Source organism: Camelus bactrianus, chromosome 31 (genome assembly GCF_048773025.1).
Source record: "Camelus bactrianus isolate YW-2024 breed Bactrian camel chromosome 31, ASM4877302v1, whole genome shotgun sequence".
Taxonomy (NCBI): Eukaryota; Metazoa; Chordata; class Mammalia; order Artiodactyla; family Camelidae; genus Camelus; species Camelus bactrianus.
The window spans coordinates 23,034,776-23,056,034 of record NC_133569.1 but is presented as its reverse complement, the minus strand read 5'-3'; the positions used below and the strand labels follow the sequence as shown (position 1 = coordinate 23,056,034).

The following is a 21,259-nucleotide window of genomic DNA, read 5'->3' as shown; positions in this document are numbered from 1 at the left end:
GTTCAAAGCAGGCCGGCGAGAGCAGACCTAACACCATGTTACAGATTTGGGCGCCTACCTGAGGGAAAATCAGCTACCTAATGCACCGGACGGGTGCTGAGGAAGGAGGATGGAGACGGACCACCCCGTGTGATGAAGCACTGCAACGGTGCATCCTGACATTTAAGCTGTGAAAGTTCTTTTCACCTTAGAAAGAGGTCCACACCTAAGGAGCGTATTATCTGAACAAACTCGATAACCTGTTGATCACTTGAATTAATTAAAAGACAGAAAAACTTGTGGTTGTTGAGGACTCAAATTATTTGTCAAAAAACCCCAGAAAGCTGAAGTTTCTCAATTGAATATTAGCACATTAAATGGAGACACCAGCATCAGTAGAATTAGGGGAGTGATAAAATATGCAGTATATTAATGGCCTATCGCATTCCCATATTCTACTGCAATAAGCAATGATTCAATAGAAAAGGGACTCTTTCTGAAATTCACCTTAATAATTGAGCAGCAGGCACTTCCTATATTTATGTCTTCTTTTATTCCAGAGATGGAAATCATCATGCATGTCAGGGATAACGTAATATTGCTTAATTTGAGGGGTGGGGGGGCAGGTTCTTTATTTAATACCAGGATTCCTGTCTACTATACACACTACTCTAGTTGGATTAGGTTTTCTTATTGATTCATAATTTAAAACACATGCCCTAAGGACTTCGTAAGAAATGGACACGTAGGCCTAGAACAAGCACCAAACAGGATTAGGTTTTAGTCTGTCAAATACAAGAAGCCAATTAGGATTGTCAAAAATATGATGCAATAGAAAAATAAGTCATTTAAGATATTGGATTATACTAAATTATTTTTCTGCGCCTACTACGGTGATTTCTGGATTTTTCTCCTTTATTCTATTAACATGTTATCTAATGGTTTGCGGGGTGGGGTGGAATGTGAAAACCACCTCAGCTTCATGAAATAAATTCTCATTAACGGTTTTTGTATCCATAACCATTTCCTCAAGAATTTTTATTTCTTAATTTGTCGCAGTGGAAGATTTCCTTCATCCTCTTTCATTCCTTCCACCTTGCTGGAATGTACATGTAATCCAGACATTAGCATTGTGCTTCACAGCAGGGAATGCTGAGACCAAAGAAATCGGCAAACTGGAACACTGTGGTGGAGGCCATGGCATGGCTGTTGACAAGACAGGACACCTTTCGTTTCAAGAGAAGTCACAATCTCCCTTATAAACATAGATGCATAATTTATTATAAAAAACCATAAACAAAATACAGCACAGTGAAGATGAGCAGCTTGGCAACGCTGAAGTGAACACACACGCACATCCTCAGATCTAACGGCAAGGCGTATCATCCGCGGTGCGTACACGAGCAGAGGCAGTGGGGTATTTCCCCAGAATAACGCTTTATTATAAGGATGAAAACGAAAAAATTCTACTTGGTGGCATAATAGTAAGTACATGATGGTTCTTTCTAGTGTCCTCTTATGTCCTCCCTGGTCCCACGCTGCTATGCTAGGTGTATCTTAGGGCCCGGTATCTACTCACTGGCTTACTGGAAGGCGACTGTCATGCAAGAACAATCAGGTCATGACTGGCTTGAGCTGTGTGGTGAGAAGAACACAAGGCTAAGGGGTCAACAGGCGGTGTGACAGACCAACCCTTCCGCCACAAACTAGACACAGGACCCGGGCAAGCCACCCAGCTCAAACCCTAGCTAGGCCTTGCCTGAAGGAGGTGTGCCTGGGCGCACAGAATCTCAAGGCTTTGCCATGTTGCTTGAACCTGCACAAAACAGTTCCTGCTCTCCAGAAAGGGGCTGTCTAGAAGTATCAGACCCACCCACGGGTGATTCTATTAAGCAAATGCTAGGAAGGGGTTTCAGAGAAGTCAGATGACACATGCGGAGAAATTTAATTTGCAGGACTCTCTCAAATTCTCTTAAAGGAGGTTTTTATAGAACTTTGAATCATGCTGAAGATGTTACAATACTGTTGGAAAAATGCAGAGAGAACGAAAGCTTGATCAAAACAGCCAAGCAGGGCTGAAGTGCGGAACATCAGAAGTGGTGAGCCCACAAACTGCGTTGGCGAAAAGCGATACACTGAGAGTCTGCTAGTAAGAACGCCTTGACAAACTGCAGAATCCTGGTTTGACTCATTGCAGAGTAATTCTATTTTCAGACGTGCTACTGATGTTCTTTTCTGTGTGTCAGATCCCACAGATATACATTTATGCCACTCATGGACTACTGAATTATTAAATGGTCAGTATTTAAAATAGAACCAGATCCAACACTTCAGAAGTGTTACGTAAGTATTTTTTTAAAGTACAAAATAAATAAAATAACTTTACAGTATGCCTAACACTTTACTTGATTTTCTTCTATGTATTTCTAAATCTGTCCCTACATCGTTTGATGACATGAGGCAACAAAGCAGCAGGCTAGAATTTCAGTCCCAGCTCCAGAAAAAAAGACCTTTGCTTGACTTACTAAGCAGAAAGCTGTTTTCTCTATTCAGAAAGATGTTAAACTTGATTTTGGTGACTACTAAGAGTCAACCATGCTGCAAATTATTCTGTGATCAAAAATATGCACACATTGGAAGTAAACATACCAGCTTAGGGCAGTAAGAACAACTTACACAAGACCTCTTTTGGCATAACCAAGATTATCTTTTTATCAAGTAAAAGACTATTTTCCCATAATGTGTAACTGTCCAGTAACTGTGAAGCTGGGTATCTAAGCACTCATGCACCAAGCAGTCAGAGAGGCAGTAACTTATACTCAGGAAACAATGCCCAAGGCCCCTCCTCGGGTCCCACCGGTTTCCTCAAGTGGCTCGCAGGGCTCAGGGAAGTATGTGTGTTTTACCAGTTTATGAGCAGCCAGATGGAGAGATACACAGGTGATGTCTGAGAGGGTCTCAAAGGTCAGGTGCTTCTGTCCCCATGGAGCTGAGATGCATCACCCTCCCAGGACATGGACGCTGGAAGCTCTCCAAATCCTGTATTTGGGGGACTTTTATGGAGCCTTCTTCAGGTAGGCATGATCAATCATCAACTCCACATTCAGCCCTTCATCCCTCTCAAGAGAATGGTGGAGCAGGGCTAAAAATTTCCAGCCTCCTTCATGACTTGGTCTTTCTGGTGATCAGCCCTCACCCAGGAGTCACCCAGGAGCCCACTGAGAGTCGCCTCCTGGGAACAAAGGACGCTCCTATCACCCAGGAAATTACAAGGGTTTCCAGAGCTCTGTGCCAGGCACCAGTGGCAGAGACCAACGTGCATCTCTTCCATCATCTCAAAGAATAACATTGGAAGGAGATTCCTTGCATGCCCCAGCCTGATTCTCTAGGTCAAGACGAGATCCACATCTCAGTCACAAGGCCCCCTGCAGATGACGCAGAAATCATGGTGCCCAGGATCCCTGCTGATTCTAGTCCAAACTGAGACCCTCCATGCTCCTCGGGTTCCTACTTGTCCACACTGGGGACCATCATGTCCCAGTGACAGTATCATAAAGGGTGAAGAGACCATGATAAAAGCACAGTAGATGGCAAAGATACGTTCTTGGACGTGTACATTCATGATGGTACAGCCAAGTAACTATTTCACATTTTAAGAAAAATTAACCAGGAAGTGATTAAAAAGCACAAGCCCTAAGTGATACCCATATATTCCCGGGCCAAAAGGGATGTGCAATGACGTCACACGGGAAGTTCCTCTAAGACTCAAAGTGCCCTCTCAGTAAGGTACAGGCAGGACTCGGGGCTCCAGGAACCTGGAAGGAGTAGGCAGGGGAAGGCGTGGTGTACCCCAGCAAAGAGGACATGTGTGGAGCACACTGAGGATATCACAAAAGGCTATTTAAGATGACCCAAACCCAGGCTTTGGTCCTCCGGTCCCAACGTCCACTCTAAAGGTGGGAACCTGAGTTCATCTAACCCGTTCCTGGCTTCCAGGTGTGTCACACGTCTCTTCTAAACTCTGCAGAACGGAGACTGTCTATTTTGGGCACAATAAGAAGCGATCTGATCAAGACAATACACAAAAGATTTAAAGATAATGACATACTTAATTTTGGGATTTGAAAAATACTGCACTGATCTGCCAAAATGCGTGTGTATGTGTGGGCATGTGTGTGTGTGTGCGTGCGGGGGCACGCGCGCGCGTGCACGCACGCACGCACACATGTATACAGCACATCCCGTAAGTCTTTGTTCTAAGCTTTTCTAAGTTCAGAAGTAGAATGCTACTGACATAAAACATGTCATTTGGAGGTTTAATTATTTATCTTTTTATTATACTCAGTTTTGTCAATTTTAAATAGTAAATCATTACTTTGAATCTTTGTGTCAATTATTCTGAGTGAAAATGACAAAAGTTGACAGAAACAATGACAAATTCAGAATTCAAAACTAATTAAGTATAAGTTTCATCTGGGCTAATGAAAGTAAAACACTCATGATATAGGAAAAACGGAGTTGAGATTTGCAACAAATAGATGAATCTAGAGGACATCGTGCTACGTGGAATAAGACAGACAGAGAAAGACAAACACTGCCTGTTACCAGCTGTATGTGGAACCGACTCCCCAGAAAGTCAAACTCACAGAAACAGAGAAGTGGCTGCCAGGGACCGGGGCTGGGGGAAACAAAAGAGGCTGGTACTAGGGCACCAGCTGCTACGGTAAGACGGTCTCGGGATCTGACGTACAACGTGACTAGAGTTGCTAACACTGGGCTGTCTAACTGAAATTTGCTGAGGAAGTGCACCGTAAGTGTAAACATGTGAGGTGGAAAAACAGTGGAATCGTGGACAGGGGAGAGGAGGAGAGTGTAAACCCCTGGGAAATAGCCAAACCCCTGGAAGAATTTCAGACTTTCAAAGGCTGTGACATTGGTGGGCTCAGGCCAAGCTCTCCCAGAGATCCGAGGAACCAGGGAATAGCTGGCTTCCAGGAGAAAGGAACAGAAAATTGACTCAGGCCTAGAAGGTCCATGAGGGTGAAGGCACAGAGCTGCGGGGCAGGGAGGCGGGGAGACTGTGGCCCAGCTTCCCCCTCTTCTGTCCCCTCCCCCTCCCCCAGGAGCCCTTTGTGACATGGCCACGGCTCTGTGATGTGAAGCGTGGGGCCCCAGCTCCCCAGTCACTCTCAGTGCTCACCTGCCTGAGGGTAACAGTGCGTTTTAGTGCTAAGGCTTTTCAGAGGAAAGAGATGCAGAATTCGCTCTTCCCTCCAGAAGGCGTTCAAGCCTCTTGGAAGAGCTCCAGCTGCACTTACTGGATGGCCGACATCATCTTGGGCGCCCTGTGCGGACTGGGGCTCTTCTTCCTAATAATCTCCTACCTCCAGGGTGGTCCACCCACACCACCTCCTAGGAAGCATGGAAGCTTCAGGAAGGTAAGGAACGCTTGGCTCGGACCCAAAAGCACCTGATTATCCCTCCTTTTTCCTATCATTATTTCCACTTTTCTGAGTCGAGGAGAGCGCCTCCTGAGGTGGGAAAGGCTAGGACACCTATTCTCGGGGAAGAACAGAATAGCAGCCCTCAGGGACCAGCCGGGCTGGGCAGGGGCTGGACTGGGCACCGGGATTTCCAGCCAGAGAGCTCAGGCCAGTCGTCCAGGGAGGGTAGAGGGTTCCAGGGCGAGTCCCAAACGCAGTGACCGGTGGCCGAGGGCTGGATGCTGGGAGTTCAGCCTCAGCCAGAGGTCAGGCCCCTGAGCCCCGGCTCACGGGCCGTGAACAGGTGGCTGGGACAAGACTCTCCCTGGTCAGGGCTGATCTGAGGGCAGTGCTGAGGCCCCCAGAGCCTCCGACTGGGGCTGCAGGGGGGCCCTGGCCTCGGGAAGCAGGGCCCACCTGACGGAGCCCAGACGCACCTGCAGGTCTGAGTGCGTGTTTCCTGAGCAGAGGAGCAGTGACGGAAGAAATCCAGGGTGGGCCTCGCGTAGAAAATCCTTCTTCTTCACGTTCTCCAGTGAAGGAAAACAGAAAGTACTTTTATCCACTTTAAAAGAGAGTGAAAGGGGAGAAAACCCACAGAGCCCCGTTAGATGCAGAAAGCTGTGCTGTGCGTGGACGCGGGTCTGACGCCTGTCGGGAGAGGGCAGGGTGAGAGCCGGGCCCCAGCCCCTTGTTCCCCCTTGTCTCTCAGCATCCGCCGAAGGGCAGGGGCAGGAGTCGGAAGAAAAACGGAGCTCTGAAAGGTAAGCTCTGTTCAGCCCCGTGTGCCCGACAGTCAGCCCCCACCCCCGGGCCCTGAGGACCCAGCTCCGCGGTCTCCGAGGACGAGGACGCCCGCGACAGAGTCTGTCCCTCAGAAACCGAACCCTCAGGGCGGCTCCTGGAAGGAGAGCAGAACCCAGATACTTTCCAGATTCCGCGCTCAGAACGAAGCTGTGAGGGGCCTGGGAAGGGGTGTGGGCCGCGGGCGTGCGGGCCGCAGGGGACCAGCGGGGCCTGGGCGGGGAGGTGGGACCTCCAAGTGTAACTGTGCTGTTAAACTTTGCTCAGATTCCTCCGTGAGGTGACCCCTGCCCTGTAGCCCCCACAGGCAGTTGTCAGGGCAGCGGGGGGGATGGATGTGGAAGCGCTTTGTAAACGATAAAACCATTCGTGAGCTATCTCCATCACTGTCAGGGACCAGGCAGCCCTGGGTGCTGGTGCTTGGGCTCCAGCCTCCCAGTGATGTCCCCTAGAGAGGGACACGGCACTCGGCCTCCTGCGAGGCCCCTAGGCTCCCACCTTCACCCCGCGACCCAGCCTCCTGATTTCCAGCTTGCAGGGACTGTCAGGAGGAGCTGGAAGAGGTTCGGGACCTGGTTTTACTTCTGCAAAGGTAATTTCCTCTCCTCTCCCGTGTTCTCCTTCCTCCCGGAGCCTGTGGGGTGACCCCAGGGCTGCAGGCAGCTTGGGGCTGACCTGGGAGGGGGAGCCCTGGGGATAGGGGATGGCTAAAGCCCTGGGGGAGGGAGGGACAGCAGGAGCATTGTGAAGTCAGCATGGGGGCCATGGAGGGCCATGGGCCGCAGACGCCCACCCCCACCTGGGGGTGTCCTGGGCCTGCCAGCTCCTGGCTGCAGCTTGTGCCTCCTGTCTCCCGCAGCCACCTGGGGAGGTCCCCTGACAAGGGCGGCTCTCATCAGCAATCCCACCAAGAGCCCCCTGACAAGGTGTGCAAAGCAGAGCTTGCTGGAGCCCAGCAGCCGTGCAGGGAGTCTGCAAAAGAGGCTGCTCCTGCCATGACCCTGTTGGCTTCCCCTGCTCCTCTGACCCAGGGGCCTCCACCTCTGGTCTCCACTCTGTCAGCAGACCCTCAAGACCAGTCCGATTTGAAGACGACCCCACTGGATACCATCCCAAAGAGCTCCCGTAACTCCTTTTTGTCATCTACCGTCCCAGCCGTCCGGAGTCTTGGGTGCATAAGCTGCCCCATTTCGTTCCTCTCCTGCTGCTGGGAGACCACCAAGGCCTTGTTCTTTCCCACCTCATCAAAGTTCCAGCAAGAGCACCACCCAGCAAAGGCCCCGTTCTGGGGAGACCCCACAAATAAGCAGGTAGAGATTGGTAGCCCCTCATTTGTCAACCCGGACGTCCAGAAGCTACTGGAGATGCTAATTGCCAAGAGAGTAAAACTTAAGACTTGGAAGGAAAAAGAAAAGGGTGGGTCATTCGCAGAACAAGTGAGCTCTGACTACCATCTGAACTCTCTAGGGAGTACGTGGTGGTCAGGGGGCGAGGAGCAGAACACCACGGCCCCTCAGTCTTTCTGGAACATGAAAGACAAACCAGAGCAGCTGTCGGGTCCTCAGCAACTCTCACGCCCTGAGGTCCTGAGGGACCACTTAGAGCAGAAATACAGCCAGCTCTTCTGGGGCCTCCCCTCTTTGCACAGTGAGTCCCTGGTGGCTTCAGCCCTTGTTCCTAGTTCTTCTCAACTGAAGGCACCCTCTGTTTTATTCAACGGAGTGTCTAATGGCTTTCCCGTTTCCATTCAACCCAGTATACCTTTAAGTCTTTCTCAGGCCCCACTCTTGCCCGGCCTGGGGACCCAATCCCAGCTTTTCACTCAAAACTTGCCTCAGTCCCAGCCCCCACCCCTGGCTCCTCGGGCTGAGATCCAGGCCCAGTCCTACCTTCCAATTTCTCTCCTATTCGAACCTTCTTCTTCACCCCAGATGAGGACCTATGGGCCATCTTGCCCTACATTCCAGAAACAGGCACAATCTTTTATCCCACCTGAAACTCAGCATCGGGAATGCCACCTGCAGCTGCAGCAGCAGCAGCAAAGCGGGAGGCCTCCACCCTCAGCCGTCAGAAGATCTCAGGAGGTCTTCATTCCCAGCCTTCCCCTGGAGAGGGGGGCCTCCCCGGCCCAGAGGTCAGTCTCCTTTCTTCACGGGGGCTTAATCAGCCCTAATCTCCAGAATCAACATCTTCAAAAGAGGCTCAACAAAGATCAACTCCGGAGTCGCCTGCCCTGCAGGATCCAACTGACTCTGGAACTGAATTCACCTCAGGGCCAGTTCTCAGGGACTTACCAGACACAGGGCAAGCAGGAACCCTGGCGGCCCCCTACATTTGTGGGCAAAAGCCTGAAACCACACAAGACAGGGTCCAGGTGCCACAGAGGATCCCACAGGCAGAGTCAAACAGAGTTCCAACCAGAAAAGGACTTCAGCAAAGGTCTAAAGCCGTGTCTGAGGAGGATCTCGAAAGATCGCTCCAGGGCCAGATTCCCTGTGCAGTTTCTAGAAATTAGCTCTGCAAAGGAGTCAGAAAGATGCTTGATGAGGCCTTTGAAGAGTAATATAGGACGTTACTTATCCAGGGGCCCAGATAAAAGACACCTAGAAAAAGTCTTGAGAGCCCATTTGGGCAGGAAGTTGGGGCAGATTAACCAGGGTTTGATTCCTGTGAGCATGCGCCAGTCCTGGCTTGTGGCCAGCCATGGTTCTTCTGAGTCCCACATTCACAAGGAAATGAGAAACCGTGCATTCTTGAAGCACCGGAAACCCTGTGTAAACACCTTCCATGAGCTTTCCTTCCTCAGTCCAAGCATTCAACAGATGCTAGAAGCACATATCATAAGATACCGAGTAAGGCACAGGTGGGGCCTGCCTCCCCAGGACTTTGAGCCCATTAACCTTAAGCTATATGAGGCTCAACCCTTGTCCCTCCCAAGGTCCACCTTTGCCCCCTCAGCCACCTGGCAGTCTGGGGCACACCCGAAAGACAGCTTTGCCACACTTCTGGGAAAACCTCAGCCCCATCTGGGAGAGAAAGTGACAACAGGAGAGTCACGTCTCACCCTGATGAGTCCCCTCCCTGCCCCCTCCCCTGTGTGCAGGGAGACTGAGAGGCCCCTGGGGAAGATCCCACCTAGGGACAGCCAGGCGCCCTTCGAGGCCCCTCGTCAGGAGGGCGGGCCACCTTCTCAGACACTCACACGCAGCCCCATGGGCAGAACCTGGCAGAGGGGGACTGCCCTGGCAGCCAAGGAAAGCAACACAGAGGCCAGCTCAAGCTCAACAGTGACCAGGAATAAGCCAAGGGGAGAGAGTTGGGGTCGGGCCTCACGAGATCCCTGCCAGAGTGCCTGCATCCTGGAGAGGGACTTACAGTCCCAATCTTCAAGGGCCAGACAGGCCTTGGAGGCAGCGCAGGGGGAGGAGGATCCTGCTTGGGAAGTCACATCGGGACCCAGCGTGCTGGCCAAATCCCAAACCTCTGACGTGGATCGGAGGAGATCAGGGTTTCCAGCCACTTGTAAGAGTTTGTCACCACCAACAAAGTCAGCTGCCCAAGATCCAAAGAAGCCACACCTTAAAACACAGGCGAGTGAGTTTGAGCTCAGAAGCAAAGTCAAATCAAAGAATCAGCCTCAAGGCCATGCCACTGGTGATCTCCGTCAAGATCCTCACACTGATAACCTCCTTCAGGACCATGCCACCGGCATGCTCCTCCAAGACTCTGCTTCTAAAGTGCTCCTTCAGGGCCCTCACACTGATGTGCTCCTTGTGGCAGACATCTTGGCTTCTTGTAGGTTCCCGTCCAGTCCCCTAGGGGCACATGCTAGTGGGGAGGCACCAGCTTTCCAGGCGCTATATGGCCTCAAAACAAGTGGACAGGGTAGCCAGGGACAGCAAAAATCCAGAAAACCCAAACTTAGAGACCCATATAAGAACCAAAGTGAGATGCCTGCTCCAACTAACGAGTGGAGGGCCATTAGGAGACTCCAACCAGGAAAGGAGGAAAAGTCAAAGAGCATCCAGGGACAGCAGGAACCCAGGAAACCGAAAGTTAAGGACCCATGTAAGGGCCACATTGCCTCGTCTGATGAGGGAGAGGTCTGTGCACGGCTCAGAACAGGGGAAGATGAGGACTGGAGGGCCTTTAAGAGGCTCCAACCAGAAGAGGATGAAGAAGCAGAGAACCAGAGTGAGGTGCTTGCCCCAGCTGATGAGCGGAGGGGCTCTAGTAGGAGACTCCAACCAGGAGAGCACGAAGAACCGAAGAGCATCCAGGGGCCACAGGGACCCAGGAAACCAGAAGTTAAGGACCTGTGTAGGGGCCAGATGGCCTCGTCTGATGAGGGAGAAGTCTGTGCAAGGCTTAGACCAGGGGAAGATGAGGACTGGAGGGCCTTTAAGAGGCTCCAACCAGAAGAGGACGAAGAAGCAGAGGCCCAGAGTGAGGTGCCTGCCCCAGCTGAGGAGGAGGACTGGAGAAGCAAACTGGGAGAGCACGAAGAAAGGTTTTCAGGCCTGAGAGCTCCCCAAGCCAGTGGGCGGAGCCTTCCTCCCCTGGCCAGGGGAGCTGGGGAGTCCCTCGGCAGTAAACACCTCCAGCCAGGGAAGGGGCACGTCTCACCAGAAGGCCACTTCAGTAAAAGGATGAGGCACTATCTTCAGTGCCTTACTCCCAAGAAAAAAGGCAAAGAAAAGGAAGTTTTCCTTCAAAAAAGCAAGCCTGCGTCAAACACTGCTCAGCGCCAGGAGCCCAACAAAGGCAGATTTGTTACGAACAGCGCGACTGTTGATGCTCGGACAATCGCCACAGCTGTTGGACAGATCCTGGTGGACAAATTGGGACTCCATGCCTTGGAGGTAAGTCAGCACAAAGAACCAGTCCAGGTCCAAGGAGGTGGACATTCCCACTACAACGGGGTTCTCTGCTCCTCAGAACAGAGAAGAGTAAGGAGAGATATGGACTCCAGTCACCAAGCCAGCCACAAGGACCACAGCTATCTTGACAAGACCAGGCAGACCAGAGACTGGGGTGGCAAGGGTGCCTTCCCTCTCAGGGAGCCAGGCAGACCTTGCCAGCATGGACCAAGGGTGGCAGGTGCCTCAGGCCACCTGCCCCATAACCCAAAGTGCTGTCCTCAGAAATGTGCTCCTTCTTGTCTATCAAAACATGATCCTCATTTCTTTCCTGGTAGGACAGATTTTGCCCAAGAAAATATTAAGTACATTCAGAGAAAATCTGTTCCTTACCATGTTAGCACATCCTCTGTGTGCTGATGGCTCCTTCCAACCACAACTTTTATTGTTCCCCCCAAATACATATTTTTTTCCCATGACAGGTGTGGCGTCTGTCTGTGTCCTGCTGGGGAGAAGGGAAGGGAAGCCAAGTGCTTGCTTTGGCTTCCAGAAGGGACAACGGGGCCATGGAGGGAGGTTGACCCCAGCGTGGAATTCTCACCCTCACCCCAGTTGCTCCTTTAAGTCCCGCAATACCAGCATTACAGAAACAAATGAAAGCATCCAGGGCCTGTCACGGAGAACAAAGCCTAAAGACCTCCCCTCTCCCACGATCTGGCTCAGCCTTACTCCCCCCCACGTGCTCTCTACCTTGAACTTGTGCGGCTGGAGGGGAGGGGTTTGCAGAGGCTGAAATTCCCCTCAGTCTCCAGAAAGTGTCAGAGACAAGTTCACATGGCAGATTAAGGAAGGGGGTCAGGGGCAGTGCTGGCCCCGCATCCAGAACTGGGAGAAACCTTGCCCCCCACCCCCACCACGTCTTGGTGGGAAGAGGTGACACCTGCCCTGAGCCCTCCCCTCCCCGTGAAGCTGGGTTGAGATGGGCCGGGAGTGGCCCCCCCCACCGCCTTTCTCGAGATCTGGAGCGCAGCTCCCCCAGCTCTGGGCGTGTGCGGCGGGAGCCCCAAAACCTCCGAGGGCCTGTCCAGCCTGCCCCAGAGGAGGGGGCAGCCCTGCCCACAGTGCCCACCTCACCCCCTGGGCTGTGACTCTGTGCAGTCACCTCACCGTCTGACGGTGGGACACTGGGCACCCAGCGGGGGCTCATGGGGAGGAGGCAGGTGGCACAGGGCGCCCGCATCCCACCACCATCTACAGGCCCAGAGGGGAGAAGATGGGGCCCGGGGGCTCACCCCGGAGTGTCCACCCTCCTCCAGCTCCCCGAGCCCAGAGGGCAGCCACCTGCAGTTCCTGCTCTGAGGGCCAGGCTCACAGAGGCAGCAAAGCCTCCAGCAAGAAGGTTCACTTCTCCAGAGTGTGTAATAAGCTTTCACAGGACAGGGAGCTCGGGACAGACTGGCGGTCTGCGGCCTTCACCTACACACGGGGCCCAAGGAGGCTCCCAGGGGACAGACGGGACTTAAATGGCCCGGAGACTGTCCCGGGGTCCTAGCAAGTCTCACCTGGCTCTCAGCCTTGCTGACCCAGAGCCCGGAGCGGGAAGAGGCCAGCAGACAGGACCTGTCACACAGCGGGCGGACGTGACCTGTGGCGACTGGGGTGCCGTCCGGCTTTCCTCCCCGGCCCGGCCACACGGAAGCTGGGAGAGGGGGAGCAATGCTCTAGAGCGATCGGTGCTTCGTGTCACAGTCACTCCCACCACGGCCAGTCCTGCTCCAGGAGGGGCCCCTCATCCAGGTGACAGCAGGGATGGCCCTGCCCCCACGCCCGTCAAGACCCCTACTCATGGGACTGGGACCCGGGGCGGAGGCGCGAGCAGGCACAGGCCTGCAGTTTCTCTCTGGAGCCAGGTCCTGCCTCGGGCCCCATCCTGCAGGGTGGGCTCAGGACCTGTGGGAGGGACTGGGACTCGGGCCAACAGACCACCCTTGGGAGCTCAGGGGAGGAGGGAACAGAGTGGGGACCCTGAGCCTGGCTGCCGCTGCATCCTCTCAGGGCCACCGACAGGTGAGTGCTGGTGTGGGGGGACCCCAAGGCTCCTGCAGGGAGAAGCCACATGGAGGGGACACCGTTAGAACAGCAAGGAACAGGAAGGGGCAAGTCCCTCTGCCCTTGACCTGCGTGAGGTGCGGTAAGGCCAGCAGTGGAGGCCCCGCGCTAGGAGTCCCCACACAGAGACCTCCAACAGAGACCCACACAGAGACCCCCCCTCAGTTCAGGATTTGCAGATACAAACTACTATATATAAAATAGATAAATAACACAGTCCTACTGTATAACACATAGAACTATATATATTCAATACCTTGAAATGGCCTATAGTGAAAAAGAACATGAAAAGGCACACACATATGCATGTACGTATGTACGTGTAACCGAATCACTATGCTACATACCAGAAATGAACACAACGTCGTAAGCCGACCACAGCAGAAACGAGGGTCCGCACACAGAGCCCTCCCGCAGACCACGCCGGCCTCACACAGGCATCTCCCACAGCAGCCTTCCCCAGAAACCGCTGCTCTTCCGCATGGAAACCTGCAAAACCTGTCACAGGGTTTCATCAGCTCGAGCTCTGACTCACAGTTTAAAGAATGACAAACTCTGAAAAGGAGTAAAACTCTGCCCGCCTCCCATGAGGGAAAGCGTCTCCCCAGCCCCAGGGACTGCCAGTCAAACGGCATCAGGGGCTCCCATTTTTTAATTTTGTTGCGAACAAGTCCCTGCACTCCGAGTGACTTCTTCCCTTTGGAGGCCTGACGGAGGGAGGCCCACAGCAAGTGGGATCCAGGGCGGAAGGAAGCAGCTGAGAGGCACCTGCCGCCTGCTCGCCAGCCGTGCAGGCAGCACGTTCTCACTGCGCAGAACAGCTGGTGCCAGACTTGAGAGGTTTGCTCTACTTCTAAGTGATGCAATTGTCCAACACATGAGGCTTTCTCACAAATGAGACAGATTTTTGCAATATTTCTGCTACATCCTCTAGCATACTTGTACTTACTGCTTAATATTAAATGACGTTTATTTTTCTCCTTTTCAAATGTGGCAGTGCAGCCAGACGCTTGTCTACATGTCTCTAGAATATGAAAAAAACCGTAATGCTCAGCAATGATAGCTTACACTTCTGAACATTTAGAAGGAGTCACATATTACACAATTCTAAGAAATGCACATTTTCCAACACTTGGGAAATTCATATTTATTATGTATTTATTATTACAGGGCTACAAAACGGATATGCTGCTTAAAAGAATTTTGAAGTTTTAGGAAATACATTGCTTAATTGGTGCTTGAAATATGTATTACCTCAAATTACGTGGGAATTGGCATTTTAACACCTGTTTTTAAAAAGCATATATTTAATCAGAATTTCTATTATAATAATAATAGAGGTCCCATTGTTTGCCTAATGCTTCCCAAATTGTGCACTTAGTTGAGACTACATGTTCCTCATTGGTCGTAAAATGTCTGTTGCCCTTGATGTGGTAACACCTAGACTGTGAACAGACGTCAAGGAAACGTCTGGTTACGTCTCTGAGGCCACTCTCTGGGGCAGCGGTGTCCGGGCTCCTTCAGAAGAGACGACGGAGCTGACGCGAGGGCTCTGTGGGCGTGTTTGTTATTTTACTTTTTACTGGAGTGCAGTTGACTTGCAATGTTAGTTTCAGGTGCACAGCAAGGCAATTCATTTACACATATATAGACATGTATATTCTGATTCTTTTTTTAAATTAAGAAAAAGTATATTCAGGCTATAAAGTATTTTACAAAAATAGCTATTAATTTTTTGAAATTTGCTCTCTTACGTTCCTGAACCACGGAGCAATGCAAAGTGACCACGGACGTCCTCTGATGTCCAGTTATTTACTAACTAAGTAGCTCACTTCCCTATAGATGCTCTACAACATCTCACAATCATGAAAGTGGTACTTTCTTTTTTAGACGTTTACGCCAGTATTTCTATCATGTTTTCAAAATAAAACTAAATTCTATTTTATGGCTGAGTAGCATTGCATTGTATAAATATACTGCAACTTCTTTATCCAGTCATCTGTCAATGGACATTTAGGTTGCCTCCATGTCTTGGCTATTGTATATAGTGCTGCTATGAACACTGGGGTGCATTATCTTTCTGAATTAGAGTTCCCTCCAGATATATAGCCAGAAGTGGGATTGCTGGATCATGTGGTACATTTATACAATGGAATACTATTCAGCCATAAAAAAGAATAAAATAATGCCATTTGCAGCACATGGATGGACCTGGAGATCGTCATTCTAAATGAAGTAAGCCACAAAGAAAAATACCCTATGATATCACTCATATGTGGAATATTTAAAAAAAAAAAAAACGGACACTATGAACTCATCTACAAAACAGAAACAGACTCACAGATATAGTAAACAATCTTATGGTTACTGGGGAAAAGGGGTGGGAAGGGATAAATTTGGGGGTTTGAGACTAACAAATGTTAGCCACTATACATAAAAATATATTTTAAAAGTTTCTTCTGTATAGCACAGGGAACAATGTTCAATATCTTGTAATAATCTTCAACAAAAAATATGAAAACAAATACATGTATGTATATGCATTACCGGGACACTGTGCTGTACACCAGAAATTGACACATTGTAACTGACTGTACTTCAATTAAGAAATAAATGCAGTGGTTTGCATTTACATGAGATTGTTGGAAGTATCCTGCTGCTTTCAAGACAAAATTTGGAGGCAGTAGTTTTATTTACTAATTTAAAAAAAAACAGGTTTTATATATGGAAAATCCACTGGGAGATGTTTTGGACCAGGTAAACAGTTCTGGAGAAAGAAAAGAAAAATGGACTCATTAAGTTAAATTTGTGGATATAGTGACTTGACTAGGAAGCAGGGGAGTGAAAATATTGGACAAACTTAAACATCCGATCAATATTCCCAGGGTGCACACCATTGATCATGCTCACAAACTGGCATGCTGAGAAGGAGCCCCAGCCAGCAGGCCACGCAACCGCCGTGATCCAGCCTTAGCGTGGGCAGATGGGAAACACTGTCTCCCAGCGCAGGGGCCGGAAGCTGAGAGGAGGGGAGTGTGGTCAATAAACAAGCTTTAGCGAAGGCAGCATCTAGCTGTCAGCACTTGCCGTTGGACGATGATGTGTGAAGGGCAAGTTGAGAAGGAGAAGTATTTGAGTTCTGATGCAGAAATCAATCACTTGGACGTATCAGTAGACGTAGAGAACAGACTAAATGAAGAGTCGACTGGTCGATCCTTGCACACTGTCTGCGTTACCCAGTGACCTTCAGTAGGGCTGTCATTAGCTCACACACTCCGATCTTGGGGAGGGCGCAGTGGGAGGTCAGCTGTGCTTGTCAAGCTGAAGCTGGGTCAGTGAAGACTGAGTGAAAGTGTGAAAATCATGCAACTTGCTCTCAGATGTATGACCATCAAATGAAACAGTTCATGATACTGTATATGATGTGCTGTATGATATGCTATATATGATCCACGATACAATGCATGATGTGACATGACATGATCTATCAGTACACAAAGGAATGGTAACATGAGTAAATACTGCACATCACAGGCCTGAACAAGGTGTTGCCTGATAGCCCCAGAGAAGTGCTCTGTTTTTTAATTTTATCCCACTAGGTTTCATGGGCTATCATGTCTACGTTCTTTTCATTAGGGTAACATTTTTTTGCCCTTAGTCAGCATATGGATAATTTAGCAGTGGTTAAATTCTTATTTATTAAAACATATCATATTCAAATTATGACCAGACTTTATATACAATTTTTGTGGATGTTTTCTTTGTTTTATTTCATTCCACTCTGTTATCACTTCACTGGTTTCCTACTGAACAGAGCTGGGGAGAGGTGCTGATAGAGGCTTAAACCCTAAGCAGAAGGAGTCTGCAGGCCCAGGCTGGGGCATTGTTTAAAGGATGGGTGAACTGAAGTCTTACGGGTGGTTTTAACATTTATGAATTTTTACTATATCAGGATTTCACAAATATAAAATTTGGGAGTAGGGGATTAAGAAAATCTTAGAAAATACATTTGAGCTAACAATGCACACTTACTCTGTTCATCTGTTTCTCCTTCATACATTGAGTGGGTTTGGCTAGAAGATCTATATTTCTTCAGATTTCTAAAATTCTACAATGATGCCTTCCAATAGAAAATGAAAGTCTCTGCCATACTTCTTTTTTATTGTGAGAGGGGAAAAACAAAAACAAAATAAAAGCAGCCCTGCTGATACCCAGAAGTGAGCCTGGACATAAACGTCAAGAGATATCACAGAACACCAGTGCAAAGCAAGACTACTCTGAGACCGTGATAAAGTGAGACAAGCTGAAGGCAATTCATAGCTGCATTCTAAGTACAGAAAACAGGTCACTGTGCCACAGCCCCACCCCAAAACGCCACACACTCTATTCTCTTGGTTAAAATGAGCGACATCTACTTTGTTTCCAGTAGTGGCTCTATTCTGGCTATAATCCTCCCTCCTACAGGTAAGATTTATCGAGAGACGAATCACACAATTGCCCTGGCTTTCAGCATCCCATCTAAAGTGAGCCATCCCTGTCAGGCCCGCCCCCAACCCCCCAGTCAAAGCCCAAGCCCTGTGTAGCTGTGTTCTAACACCCTCCTGCTGAGGCATCTGGGTTTCCCCGTAGTGTTCGTCCTCCCTCTTTGCAATGAGTAACAACACCAACCAGTTCTAGATTAAACTTGTTCACAGGTGTGTTCCTTAAGGATTTTGGCTGCTACCGAGATGCTACGAGATAGCTAATGAGGTGTCTTCAAAGTGCTACAGAACCATAGACACAAATGTGTAGCGTCCGTGTAAAGGCGTGCCTGGGAGGGGAGTGCAGGGAGTCTGCACTCTGATCTCCCCCTGGAGCTGGGGTTAAAGGTGCCGGTTAGCGGCACGTAAGACAGTCCACACAGGCGTGTAGGAAATTACAGAGTCAACAGTCCTCGGGACAAGCAGAAAAGGAAGGAAACACCATCTCAGCAAGTCTTTAGGTATTTATTGAGGGCAGAGCTTTTATTTTTATTAATACTCCATAATTATCTAGTCCATAAGCCTCTGCTGCATCTTTTAACTCTACAGGAGGAACAATCCAGTTTGTAACAGAGGAACAAAGGAAAGTCAGAATTTGTTTCTGGCCTTAAGAAACCCTGTTACCTGGCTGGTGAGGATGTGGAGAAAAGGAAACTCTAATACACTGTTGGTGGGAGTGTAAATTAGTGGAGGCACAATAGAGAACAGTATGAGGTTCTTTAAAAAAAACTAAAAATGGAGCTACCAGGTATCTAGTAATTCTGCTGCTGGGTATATCTTCAAAGAAATCAAAAACACTAATTCAAAAAGATACACGCACCCCAATGTTCATGCAGCACTATTTACAACAGCTAAGATATGGAAGCAACCTAAGTGTCCATCAATAGATGACTAGATAAAGAAGGTGTGGTTTATTTACACAGTGGAATACTACTCAGTCGTTAAAAAGAACATTTTGCCACTGACAACAACATAGACGAAACCGAAGGATATTATGCTTAATAAAGTAAGTCAGAGAAAGACAGATACTGTATGTTATCACTTGTATGTGAGATCTTAAAAAGTTAAGCAAATGGTGAACATAACAAAACAGAAATAGACACAGATATAGAGAATAAACAGGTGGTTACCAGTGGGGGGAGAGAAGGGGAGAGGGGCAAGATGGGGCAGGGGATTAAGAGACAAACTGCTATGTGTAAAATAAATAAGCTACAAGGATATGTTGTACAGCACACGGAATATAGCCAAAATTATATAATAACAACTTTAAATGGAGTATAATCTTATAAAACTACTGAATCACAATATTGTACACATGAAACTAATTAATATTGAAAATCAACAATACTCCTATTAAAAAAAAAAAGAAACCCTATAACCTGGAGGTGCAGACAGCTACGCATCAACACACTGTCAGCTGGAGAAAGGTGCTTGCCAACACACGTTCTAAGTCCGTTCCTTAAGGAAACTACTCTTAGAAATAATAACCCAGGAGAACAGCTGTGTCCAAGGCTCCAGATCACTCAGACTAACTGCTGTGTGGTTTAAACTGCTGCCAGTCAATCCTTCCACAGCCGCCAGCACCAACAGACATGTATAGCAATGCTCACCGTGAGACGAGATAGAAGCGTTACTGTGGTGTGATGTGGAACAGCCAAGAGCTGGGCACTACGAACTGCCCATCAAAAGCAAAAGAGAGAGTGGACTGTGAGTGTGCAGGGGAACACGATACAGCAGCTAGCATAGACGCCCCAGCACTACCTGCAGTCACACAGACGAGCACCCGGACGTAACACCATGCAAAAGGAGCCCAGGACAAGAGTACGCGCTGCCCAGTCCCACTCACAAAGGACACGGACAGAGGTACCAAGCCATGCACAACTCAACTCTGCGATGCGCGAAGCACCTGAATGGACACTGCTCCAAAGAAGACGTACAAATGGCCAACAAGCACATGGAAAGATGCTCCACGTCATTATTCATTGCGGAAATGCAAACCAAAACCATAATGAGGCACCACTTCCCACCCACTAAGAGGGATAGAATCAAAACAATGAAAACTATCAACTGTTGGCAAGGATGTGGAGAAATCAAAACCCTTTGTCCGATGCTAGTGAGAATGGAAAATGGCACAGTCAGTATGGAAAACAATCTGATGGTTCCTAAAATATTTAAACTTAGAATTACTACAGTTCTACTCCTAGGTATATACGCCAAACAGGTGTGTAAATAAAACTTTTATATAAATGTTAATAGCAACACTATTTACAATAGCCAAAAGGTGAGAACAAACTAAATAAATAAAGTTTGGAAGGGCTGTTTTTAATATGCCAAAAGCAAACATCTGTGAGATGAGGAATTCTGGTCTACTCCCTGCATGCTGGGGTCATCAAATTATATTTTCCAAAAATCTCTGCACACGATGTTTACCCCCTCAGCACATGTTGAAAGAGGAACATTCAGCAAACTTGTAATTTTCCTAATTCCAACATCTGGATCTCAGTCTAAGTGAGCTCTAAACGTGTTCCATTTAGCCCTAGGGTCACACTTCCCTTGTAAAAGAAATGCTTTTGCATCTTCAGAGCTGGCTTGGTTTCCCAGGACCCTCCTTCACGGGCCTGATCCTCATGAATCATCTGCATGACTCCCAGCTCTTTGGGTGGTCACTAGAACATGCAACCCCTTGTAGAGAGCATGTCCTTCTAGACCCTTTCTAAATTTCTACCACCACCATCTTTTTCATCAGCCCTGAAGGTTCAACTGCATGTACTGTATGACCCTTAATGAATCTGTGGGCAGTCCGTAGGTCACATATCATCACACTCCTTTCTTCCTCAAAACAGAGAGCTGCTTTGTCACTTTAAAGAATCTAATAGGGAATATCCAAGAAGGCCTGATGGATTTTTTTTGAGCACAAGAGGACAATGTCTAGAACCCAAGAACCCTGACGGCTCTTCCCTACTCCTTGGCAGTGCTTCTGCTCACTTTCAGAGCAGAATCCTTCCAGTCCATGCCACCATCACAGTGGAGGTCCTCTTCTTAAAGCCCCCATTCTAGTAAGGGACAGAAGGGATACTGAGTGTCAAGAAAAGCATGAACTGTCAGGCACTGGCAGCAAAAGCAGGAAACTCGCTTCCGTGTGATGGAGCCCGCTTGCACTGTATGTTTCCCTGTTAAATACATGCATGAACTGGAGATCGGAAAAGGGAGCTTGCACTGCCTGTTCCTGAAATGATGCTCCCTTCTCCCTGCAGAAGTAGCTGAGCATTGCCTGTTACTTCACCATTTAACATGCAGATGTCTGAGCCAGGAATTCACTGAAGGTGATAGATTCACACTGCACTTTTTTGGCTCTCACAAAAGTAAAATCATTTATTTTTATATATAACTTGCCTCTGCTTTCCCTTGACAGAGATTAGAGAAATAAGCAAAAGGCATCAATCAATCCTGAGCACGTATTGATTACCTGCCATGGACCAGGGAGTTATCTGGATCCTGGAGTCAG

At 48.9% G+C, this 21,259-nt stretch overlaps 1 protein-coding gene across 1 annotated transcript; it reads left to right on the top strand.

Annotated features, from left to right (window-relative positions):
• The first annotated feature begins 4,764 nt into the window (after positions 1–4,764).
• LOC141575690 (spermatogenesis-associated protein 31E1-like) lies at positions 4,765–12,484 on the top strand. Its single transcript, XM_074355556.1, has 2 exons — positions 4,765–11,128; positions 12,284–12,484. Exons 1-2 carry the CDS (start codon positions 7,022–7,024, stop codon positions 12,482–12,484), a joined length of 4,308 nt encoding a protein of 1,435 aa, XP_074211657.1. The 5' UTR covers positions 4,765–7,021.
• The last annotated feature ends 8,775 nt before the right edge of the window (positions 12,485–21,259 follow it).